This window comes from Oncorhynchus mykiss, chromosome 5 (genome assembly GCF_013265735.2).
Source record: "Oncorhynchus mykiss isolate Arlee chromosome 5, USDA_OmykA_1.1, whole genome shotgun sequence".
Taxonomy (NCBI): Eukaryota; Metazoa; Chordata; class Actinopteri; order Salmoniformes; family Salmonidae; genus Oncorhynchus; species Oncorhynchus mykiss.
The window spans coordinates 36507361-36519404 of record NC_048569.1 but is presented as its reverse complement, the minus strand read 5'-3'; the positions used below and the strand labels follow the sequence as shown (position 1 = coordinate 36519404).

At 42.0% G+C, this 12044-nt stretch overlaps 1 protein-coding gene across 1 annotated transcript; it reads left to right on the top strand.

Moving 5' to 3' along the window:
* Window positions 1-9614: 9614 nt before the first annotated feature.
* Window positions 9615-12044, top strand: LOC110523709 (neuropeptide FF receptor 1). The gene is made up of 3 exons (XM_021602649.2): window positions 9615-9921; window positions 10568-10667; window positions 11077-12044. The coding sequence occupies exons 1-3, from the start codon at window positions 9615-9617 to the stop codon at window positions 11900-11902; spliced, it is 1233 nt and encodes a 410-aa protein (XP_021458324.2). The 3' UTR covers window positions 11903-12044.

The following is a 12044-nucleotide window of genomic DNA, read 5'->3' as shown; positions in this document are numbered from 1 at the left end:
ACACACACACACACACACACACACACACACACACACACACACACACACACACACACACACACACACACTGGCAGAGGGGATACACTTTTGTCCCTCATTACTTTTTCCTTTCTCTCTTTCTTTTGTCTTTCTTTAAAAAAAAGTGTTTTTGACTGTTCCCTACATCAGCAATAGCGCCACTTAGTGGTAGGTGTGATATGACTACACTGATCATGATTCCCCTTCAGTCTCTTGTTCCTTTTCATTTTAAAACACATTAGCACACTTTTCAAAAAACTTTATGTAAAGTTTATAACAGCAAAAACTTGTAACAAATCCTGTCTGATGTACAATATGTTAAATTATGCAAATGTTTTAGTGGATAAGTCTTTCATATTTGTTGCTTCACATGTTTTGAAGCAACACATCTATCGTACACTGGAACTAGTCAGTAGCAGCAGTTTAATTTAAACCTGTCACAATCAATCAAATCTGGCTAAATTGGTAAAAGCCATTGCTTTCCAATAGGTTGTAGTGATTACAGGTTTAACTTGTTACACACTCAAAGACACAGATCATTAATAAGAACATAATCTTGTTTTCTACATAAATGTTATTTTAATCATATGCATTGACTAACCTAAGGGTGCTAATTATGTTGTTCGATATGTTTCTAAACCCTTCTACATTGATATGGATGCTACTATGATTACGAATAATCCTGATGAATCGTGAATAATGATAAGTGAGAAAGTTACAGAAGCACATCACACCCCCAAGACATGCTAACCTCTCACCATTACAATAACAAAGGAGGTTAGCATTTTTTTTAAATGCATGATTCAATTAGGATTATCTGTAATCATGATAGCATCCACATGAATACAGAAGTGTTTAGAAACATATTCTATTCTTATTTACAATTAAAGTGACTGCAAAATGATACAATACATTATTTACCATTCATTTCTATTGAATAAGACAGCACTGACTTCTATTGGGCACAAAATAATCTGAAACACATCCAAAATACAGAGCGAATGCATCCAACAAAATGTTAGAGTCACAAACTTGATGTAGTCATGGTGTGCGATAAATATGGGACCAAATACTTAACCTTCTACTACTTTTATACATATACATAAGTGAAATTTTCCCAATACTTTTGGTCCCCTAAAATGGGAAGACTATGTACAAAAAGTGCAGTAATCTCTAAACGGTTCACCCGATATGGATAAAAAGCTGACAATCTGCATTTAACCTCATAGTCATTATATCATTTCAAATCCAAAATGCTGGACTACAGAACCCAAAATAAGAAGAAATTGTGTCACTGTCCCAATACTTTTGGAGATCACGATGAGGTTTATCCTTGAAAGTTGAGGAGGGCCTGATGCAAAGTGCACATTGAATTCATGTGATACAGATTGCCTAAACGTATCTCATAATAATGACTTACTATCTCATAATTAGGACTTAGTTACTCATGATTATGACTTACATATTTCATAATGATGACTTGCTATCTCATAATAATGACTTACTATTTCATAATTATGATTTACTATCTCATAACTCGTGGTCAGATTACATGTATTGCATGGTGAGAACGAGCTTCCATAGACAGCAATGTACAGAGTTGGCAAGAGCACAAACAGATCTGGGACCAGAATGCTTAGCAGTTTTAACATGATGACCTCTCCTCTATGTCTTCAGAGGTTGATGAAAACCAGCATTGTAAATCACATCATGAGTCATACTGACCATTGTCTTTTTTTTCAGTTCTGTATATCTTTATTGTCCCCGAAAAATGTTGAGTGCAGCATACAAACATATAAAAATACACAACATAAAATAAAACCATATAATCCAACATACAGTTGAAGTCGGAAGTTTAATACACCTTAGACAAATACATTTGAACTCAGTTTTCACAATTCCTGACATTTAATCCCAGTAAAAATTCCCTGTTTTAGGTCAGTTAGGATAACCACTTAATTTTAAGAATGTGAAATGTCAGAATAATAGTAGAGAGAATGATTTATTTCAGCTTTTATTTCATTCATCACATTCCCAGTGGGTCAGAAGTTTACATAAACTCAATTAGTATTTGGTAGCATTGTATTTAAACTGTTTAACTTGGGTCAACAGTTTTGGGTAGCCTTCCACAAGCTTCCCACAATAAGTTTGGTGAATTTTGGCCCATTCCTCCTGACAGAGCTGGTGTAACTGAATCAGGTTTGTAGGCCTCCTTGCTCGCACACGCTTTTTCAGTTCTGCCCACAAATATTCTATAGGATTGAGGTCAGGGCTTTGTGATGGCCACTCCAATACCATAACTTTGTTGTCCTTAAGCCATTTTGCCACAACTTTGTAAGTATGCTTGGGGTCATTGTCCATTTGGAAGACCCATTTGCGACCAAGCTTTAACTTCCTGACTGATGTCTTAAGATGTTGCTTCAATATAGCCACATAATTGTCCCTCCTCATGATGCCATCTATTTTGTGAAGTGCACCAGTCCCTCCTGCAGCAAACACCCCCACAACATGATGCTGCCACCCCCATGCTTAACGGTTGGGATGGTGTACTTCGGCTTGCAAGCATCCCCCTTTTTCCTCCAAACATAAAGATGGTCAATATGGCCAAGCAGTTCATCAGACCAGAGGACATTTTTCCACAAAGTACGATCTTTGTCCCCATGTGCAGTTGCAAACCGTAGTCTGGCTTTTTATGACGGTTTTGGATGAGTGGCATCTTCCTTGCTGGGCGGCCTTTCAGGTTATGTCGATATAAGACTCGTTTTACTGTGGATATAGATACGTTTGTACCTGTTTCCTCCAGCATTTTCACAACAACCTGTACTGTTGTTCTGGGATTGATTTGCACTTTTTCCACCAAAGTATGTTCATCTCTAGGAGACAGAACGCGTCTCCTTCCTGAGCTGTTTGATGGCTGCGTGGTCCCATGATGTTTATACTTGCGTACTATTGTTTGTACAGATGAACGTGGTACCTTCAGGTGTTTGGAAATTGCTCCCAAGGATGAACCAGACTTGTGGAGGTCTACAATATTTGATATATTTTGATTTTCCCATGATGCCAAGCAAAGAGGCACTGAGTTTGAAGGTGGGCCTTGAAATACATCCACAGGTACACCTCCACCTCCAAATGATGTTAATTAGCCTGTCTGAAGCTTCTAAAGCCATGACATCATTTTCTGGAGTTTTCCAAGCTTTTTAAAGGCACAGTCAACTTAGTGTATGTACACTTCTGACCCAATGGAATTGTGATACTTTGAATTATAAGTGAAATAATCTGTCTGTAAACAATTTTTGGAAAAGTGACTTGTGTCATGCACAAAGTAGATGTCCTAACTGACTTGCCAAAACTATAGTCTGTTTACAAGAAATTTGTGGAGTGGTTGAAAAATTAGTTTTAATGACTCCAACCTAAGTGTACGTAAACTTCCGACTTTAACTGTATAAGGAATACATGCAAGTAGGTTACTATACAGTGCGGCAAAAAAGTATTTAGTCAGCCACCAATTGTGCAAGTTCTTCCTCTTAAAAAGATGAGATGAAAAAATGAGAAGAAAAAACCCCCATAAAAATCACATTGTAGGATTTTTAATGAATTTGCAAATTATGGTGGAAAATAAGCATTTGGTCAATAACAAATGTTTCTCAATACTTTGTTATATACCCTTTGTTGGCAATGACAGAGGTCAAACGTTTTCTGTAATTCTTCACAAGGTTTTCACACACTTTTGCTGGTATTTTGGCCCATTCCTCCATGCAGATCTCCTCTAGAGCAGTGATGCTTTGGGGCTGTTGCTGGGCAACACGGACTTTCAACTCCCTCCAAAGATTTTCTATGGGGTTGAGATCTGGAGACTGGCTAGGCCACTCCAGGACCTTGAAATGCTTCTTACGAAGCCACTCCTTCGTTGCCCGGGCGGTGTGTTTGGGATCATTGTCATGCTGAACGACCCAGCCACGTTTCATCTTCAATGCCTTTGCTGATGGAAGGAGATTTTCACTCAAAATCTCACGATACATGGCCCCATTCATTCTTTCCTTTACACGGATCAGTCGTCCTGGTCCCTTTGCAGAAAAACAGCCCCAAAGCATGATGTTTCCACCCCCATGCTTCACAGTAGGTATGGTGTTCTTTGGTAGCAACTCAGCATTCTTTGTCCTCCAAACACGACGAGTTGAGTTTTTACCAAAGAGTTCTATTTTGGTTTCATCTGACCATATGACATTCTCCCAATCTTCTTCTGGATCATCCAAATGCTCTCTAGCAAACTTCAGATGGGCCTGGATATGTACTGGCTTAAGCAGGGGGACACGTCTGGCACTGCAGTATTTGAGTCCCTAGCGGCGTAATGTGTTACTGATGGTAGGCTTTGTTACTTTGGTCCCAGCTCTCTGCAGGTCATTCACTAGGTCCCCCCGTGTGATTCTGGGATTTTTGCTCACCGTTCTTCTGATCATTTTGACCCCACGGGATGAGATCTTGCTTGGAGCCCCAGATCGAGGGAGATTATCAGTGGTCTTGAATGTCTTCCATTTCCTAATAATTGCTCCCACAGTTGATTTCTTCAAACCAAGCTGCTTACCTATTGCAGATTCAGTCTTCCCAGCCTGGTGCAGGTCTACAATTCTGTTTCTGGTGTCCTTTGACAGCTCTTTGGTCTTGGCCATAGTGGAGTTTGGAGTGTGACTGTTTGAGGTTGTGGACAGGTGTCTTTTATACTGATAACAAGTTCAAACAGGTGCCATTAATACAGGTAAAGAGTGGAGGACAGAGGAGCCTCTTAAAGAAGAAGTTACAGGTTTGTGAGAGCCAGAAATCTTGCTTGTTTGTAGGTGACCGAATACTTATTTTCCACCATAATTTGCAAATAAATTCATTAAAAATCCTACAATGTGATTTTCTGGAATTTTTTTCACATTTTGTCTGTCATAGTTGAAGTGTACCTATGATGAAAATTACAGGCCTCTCTCATCTTTTTAAGTGGGAGAACTTGCACAATTGGTGGCTGACTAAATACTTTTTTGTCCCACTGTATGATGAGAAGTGCAAATATGCTGTTGTGAAAAATACAAGGTCAACAGAAGCAACACCAAGCACCATATGCGCTATTGAGGGCACAGTGATGTCCAGTCGGTAGAACCTCATAAAGGTATGGGGAATACCCCAACACATTCAGATCTCTTGAACAGAGATGCCTTTGAAAAATGCCCATGTTGTAGCCATACCTCTGGTGAAGTGAGCCCTCAGACCCTCCAGGGGTAAAAAAAAAAAAAAAAGGGAAAAAAGGCTTTCCCCTTGTCCAATAGGTCCTGCTGTTCTCTCACCCTGAATAGGGTGGCGAGAATTAAACTGAGAGGTGGGAACACTTAAAGTTGTTGGCATTGGTGTGCCAACTCGTTTACCCCTATTGCCTGTTCGTGAAAATTGCAGGCAGTGTGCGTTTTTGCGCAATGCAAAGAGATCTATAGATGCCTGTCCTTAATTGTCCCATATTTGGGCCAGTATCTGGTGATGGAGTGCCCACTCCCCATATAGGGTATTCCCCCTGGACAACAAGTCCGCCCCTGTTTTCATTACGCCTGGGACATTAGTCGTGTGTAATGATAAGAGATGTGCTCTGTTCCACAACGGGAGTTTGTGGGCTAGTTTGTGCAGGCGCAGAAATCGGGCACCACCCTGGCGGTTGATGTATGCCATTGTAATGTATTGTATTGTCTGTTCTGGTCAGGATATTACAATTCCAGAGAAAAGGCAGAAATTGCTTTAGGGCTTAAAGCACTGTAAGCAATTAGAGGTAGTTTTTGTGACTGAGGTGGAGTTGTGTGGGCCATAGTCTGTTCATATCTCTGCCTTGGTAAACTGCATCTGTCCTCAGTCATCACCTTCCTCACAGCTACTAGCCCTAGGATAGAGACTTTGGCCTTTGGCGAAGTTGGAACAGGGTGAGGCACTGGCGGAATGATATGACTCGCGCTTCTGATATGAAGTATTATTTAAGAAGGAAATATTATTTATTTATTCCCCCCCCCCCACCACAACCCTTTTGGGAATCAGGAAGTAAGGAGAGTAGAAGCCCTTTTGCTCAACAGAAAGGAGTTCTCCTCCTCTAGTATTCGAGCTAAATCGCCATTCGCCACTGAAACCACCACTCCATTGAATGAGGGGAATTTTCTGGCGAACTGAAGCCTGTAGCCTCTCGTAACCGTAGTCAGGACCCAGGACCCATGGACTGCCTGTGTGGCGAGGTGGCCACTGTTCATTTGACTCATATATTCATATCGTTGGGGTGGCTGTGGTGTAGGACTGTCTGCCCCAGTTTCTGTTTTGAGCGCCTACTTGTGGATTAGCAGTATGCTGGGCCGCTGGTACTGACCTCTTCCTGCCGAGTTGGCACACTGGCTCGTGTAATGGGGAATTTTGTATTGTATGTGTCCATATAACTGAGTATGTGACTAACCTTGTAAAACTATCATGTTATAATCTCCTGTTCTTGGGAGTATCATCCTGTGTTGCAAACCAGCTTGCTCCTGTGTCCTTGTATGGATAAAAGGAGAACTGAAAGTCCCGCCCAAGAACAGGAAACTATAAAGATATGTGCTTATCACCCAATGCTTTGGAATTCAGTGTCTACACTGCACTGTGTAACTCTGTTATTCTCTCTGAGCTCAGAAAATAAAGAATCTTAGTTTGACTTGGACTCTTGGATTGTGGAAGTTGGATTTGGATTGTGGAAGTTGTGTTGGGACAGGATCCGGGTCGAAAGCCTCTCCTTTTGCTCTGTGCAGTTCCACACTCTGCCGCATAGTAGCGACAGTGGGGCCAAACAGTTCCTTTGGCTCGATGGGAGCATCTAGGAAGTCTGCCTTCTCCTTCTCTGTGAGGCTGGACAGGTTCAGCCACAGAGCTCTCTCACCCAAACGTGACGCACCCACAGCCTTGGTTAGCTCCCCTGGAGGCGCAGAGGTTGAGGTTTGAGACTACACAGATCTCTTCGAAGAGTAGTGAGTTTGGCTGGCTCTTGTCAAGGAGGTTGCCCATCTCTTCCAGTAGCTCGCTCTGATATGTCACCTCGTGGTGGATGGAGGCAGAAAAACGTTCCAACTTCCCAGGGAAAGTCAGGACAGAGAGCAGAGGCACGGCGTTCTGGGATGAGGTGGCTGTCCAGAGAGCATTCTACGACTGGAGGAACTCCATATTGTGCAATACCATGGCAGTGGTGTCCCTGGCTAGGGCTTTGCCAGATATGGGCTTGTCCCAGTTGTATTTGGCCTACAACAAGCAGGTTGGTATGGCTGGGATACGTTGCTTTCCCGAGGTGGTACGGGACAGAAGCCTTTTTCCCTCGAACCTGTCCCTCTCAGCATTCTGTCCTCCCAACCTCCTCCACCTCCTCTTCTCTATGGAAGAGACACAGTATATCGTCTTCATTCTCGTCCATGATCAAGTCATCTTCCCCTAATGCTAGGCTGTCAAACCGCATATACGGGGGGAGAATGTCCATAACCTCAGCCCAGTTGTGCTCAGTATGGGCAAGTATGGGTTGTTCAGTTGTCTGTTCACCCGAAAGCTGGGAGGACGATGAGCGTGGAGCGGTAGCCTATCGTACCCGACGTTTGAGGCTAGAATTTGCCATAGCTCGAGCATTGACACTTTTCGACACTGTAACCGTGTAGCTAGTAGACTGTTGTTAGCCAGCTAGTGTTCACTTTGGTAGCCTAGCTATAGCAAACATGTTGTTAGCTAGCTAGTGTTCACTTTGGTAGCCTAGCTATAGCAAGCATGTTGTTAGTGGAAGAGAATGTGTGTTCTTCATAGCTGTCAAAAATGTTATTTTTCCACCTAGGTGGGAATAAGTGCCACAAAGTAGGTAGCTAAGTGGGCAAGAGCTAGCCATGAACTACAGACTGAAACGTTTTCTTCATTGTGAGCTCAATGAGAAGTTGCTTTCTTATGTTCGGTGGGGTCCTTGACGGTCCACATGTGAACAGTTTAGCAGGAAAGCAGATGTCCAAGTTGATCAAATCCGTAAGAGAGATAAAAGAAGCAAAGATAGGAGTGAACTATGGGCCCATGTAGGAAGTGGAGTGGTCCACTATTGTCCGTTGCTCCTGTCTCTCTACAACAGACGTTTTGTGATAGGAACCTTCCTTTACTCTGCCCATAAAAGGAGACACTACCCATAAGTGAGAGACCTAACAAGTAATTGAAATATAACAGGATTTTGCAACCCTCTTAGATGTCCACTGGTAGACAGTAAAAGTAAAAGTTGTCAAAAATATATATAGTAAAGTACAGATATCCCAAAAAACGACTTAAGTAATACTTAAACGTTTTTTAAAAACTTAATTAAGTACTTTACACCACTGCTGGTATCTATACTGTACAGTCACATCTGCTAACTACTTTGTTACGTGTTGATTTCAAGTCTCTTGGGACTTTCCTTATAACTCTCCTTGTAGATGATCATACATACAGTAGCTTACACTCCATTTACATGTTTCTAGACAGATCTGGAAGTGTCTAATTCACTTGTTATTGTGTCATTATTCAGGATAATGAATAGGCAACAGTCTTATAGTGGTGGGGAAAATAGATTAGGCTATTTCAAGGAACTATAGTCTGATCATCAAATTTAATTTAAGTTGTTCTGTAGGCTTACTATAAATCCAAATGGAAAGCATGAATTTACATAAATATAATTTTTCCATCCTGTAGTATAGGCTGCATTTATTGGTTGCACTATCATGTGGTACAGTAGCCTAATCATTGTAAAGTATGAGGGATGCTGATGCGGGTCTAGAGACAGACTAGAGTCATTACGAGGCACAGTAGAGCGTACCTGCTGCACAGACAAGACCGGACAAAATAACTATTGTGGAGCTCTTCCAAAGGTAAGTGCCTCTCTGACAATAGTCATCCTGCAGATTTCTATGAAATGGGAACTTTGGTCTTCTCAGTCATATGAATTTCACTCACCATTCTCGCTGAGCTTATACAGTAAAGCAATTGTTTCAGTAAGAACATAAGTGCCATTTGATAAGTTATAGTAAAATATAATAACAACAAATCATGATGGAGGGGATTTGTCCAAATGTCAACCTTTCATGAATGAGTATGGTTATGATGATTTTTTTTTTGAGGGAATTTTGTTGTGTATGGCTTTATCATTTTCGAACTGTGTTCAAATACATCTGTATTTGATTATTTGTTAGGATTTTGAGGATTTTCAAATAATTTCCTATAAATAGCCAACTACCAAATACTTATTTCAAATACTATTTTCAAATACCTGGGTGGGATGGGAGTGCATGGGAGTGAATGCATGGGAGTGTATTTGAGTCAGTGTATTTGAGTATTTCTAAATACATTCCGATATTCAACTATTTGTCTTTACAAATAAAAAATATCTAAATACTTACTCCCAAATGTCTTTCCAATACCTTCAATAGTATTTGAACACCGATCTGATCGTTTTCCTTTTCCATTCTTTCCTTTTCTTAAAACAAATCTGTCTGTATCTGCAAAGTTTTAATGGCAAAATGTACACTATACCTAATTTTTCTAATGTGATTCCACTTGGAAGGGGACTTGTGAATATGGAGATTGCGTCACTGAATGAAACTGCTGTGAACAGCAACATGCACGGCGTCGCTATGGACAGCGCCAACCGCACCTATATGCCTTATTACCTGCATTCCACCGGCATGGCCATCAGCTACATCCTATGCTATGTGGTGGTTCTCCTGCTCTGTGTCGGGGGGAACGTGCTAGTCTCCCTGGTGGTCCTCCGGAACCGCAACATGCGCTCTGTCACTAACCTCTTCATCCTCAACTTGGCCATCAGTGACCTGCTCATTGGAGTGTTCTGTGTTCCAACGACTTTGATTGACAGCCTGATATCAGGTGGGGAGTTTTGCTTGTTATAGCCTGGACTCATTATTGGGACGCTTGTCGTGACAAATTATAGTTACTACTGGTGCATACATTTGTTGCTTTGGGAATGAGTGATCAGAACTGTTCTGCAGTCCTTTTGTCTGCATCATTAAATCCAGACATCTAAATTCCCAGTCTGCTTTGATTTAACATTTTCTTAACCTCTTGGGAATTTAGCATAATATTGGAATAGTGCTTGTATTTTGATTCAAATGGGACTTTCTTTGTATTTATCAAAGGTTTCCCTGTGGAGTGGAGTGAAAACGCTGAATTTCAATCAACTTGGTGTTGATATGATTTAAAAAGTGAATATCTATTACATGTATGCGTTTTCCCACCTTTTCACCCCTTTGCTCCCTTCACATATATTTACACTGAGTATACAAAACATTAAGAAAACCTAAAAATACACAGTGAAACAACAAGTCAATAGTGTCCTTCTTAATCCCTGCCAGCTATGTATATGTAGCCTGGTCCCAGATCTGCTCATGCTGACTCCATTGCTGTCTTAAGCCAAACATGTTTGGCATGACAATTCTTTAATGAGTCGGCGAGGGAGAGCAGAAACAGACTGGCAACCAGGCTACTGCTTGTGTAATGAAGTTTGTATTTTCAGGATGGCCATTTGGCCAGATTACATGCACCATGAGTAACCTGGTCCAGGGGATGTCAGTGTCAGCATCCGTCTTCACTCTGGTGGCCATAGCTGTTGACAGGTAATACCCCAGTGGGCTAGTCTGATAGACCACCACACTAGCCCTGTCCCTCATCTGGTTGTGCTCTTGTGAATTTCATTGCTTTAAGTGTCAAGCCACACATTTGTAAAGGGTCCTCTTTCATCATATTCAGCGTTTTGTTATTGGGTAGCCTTAATGATGGTAAAGAATGGATGACCAAAATAATGGTCTATTACCATCTCAATGATGGTAAAGGACTGGAAAAGAAGAGGGAATCTAGTAATGGCTGACAGAGAAATGTTTAATTGCTTTACTAATGCAGGGACTATATTGCATTTTGTGATAATAATTTAGCACAAATAATCAGTGAGTAATATTCACAATGCCACTGGTGCCATCTGAAGGGTGATGTCTCTCTTTCTTTCTCTACCTCTCCCTCCTTTCTCAGGTTCACAGGTATTGTGTACCCCTTTAGACATCGGATAAGGCCTGTGACTGCTCTCCTCACCATCCTCTTCATCTGGGTGCTGGCGTTTGCTGTCATCTGCCCCTCGGCCGCCAACCTGACTGTCATCCAGCTGGAGGACACCTACATGCTCCAGGACAACCAGACCTACCCTGTCTTTGTCTGCTTCGAGAACTGGCCCCGACCCGAGATGCGTCGGGTCTACACCATGGTCATCTTTGTGCACGTGTACCTGGCCCCCCTGGGCATCATCAGCATAATGTATGGCTGCATCGCTGCCAAGCTCTCTATCAACCTGAGGCAGGTGAGGCTGGCAAAAGTGCGAAGGGCCCGCTCCCAACGCCGTGTTAAAGTGATCAAGATGCTGACCATGGTGGCTGTGCTCTTCATGGTGTCATGGCTACCTCTGTGGACGTTAATGCTGCTGACTGACTATAGGGATCTGGACACGCAGCAGATTGACTTCCTCAGCAGCTACCTATTCCCTGTGGCCCACTGGCTGGCCTTCTTTAACAGTGGGATTAACCCCATCATCTATGGCTTCTTCAATGAGAACTTCCGCAGGGGGTTCCAGGCTGCAGTGGCCTGCAGGCCCTGTTCACAAACAATAACAACAGTTGTGGTTAATACACGCTTCAACTTCCCGCCTCCTAACAGAGTATTCAATGATAACCCTGAGTCATCTGGTGGGAAGAAAGGCCACTGCTCCAAGGCCACTCCCAAGATTATCCCACATGTAACCCATGGAATCGTCCTGGATGACAGGAATGTTGCACCCAACAGGGTGATTGGTGCCTGGGTGGAGTGACTGTAATTAGGGCTATGACGATTATGGAATTTTGGGCAACGATTGTCATGCAAATTGTCATGTTTTTTTTGTCATAACAGTTACAGGCGGGGTTCTACTAAGCTAACGCATATAATTGTTTTAAGATGTCATACCGTAGATC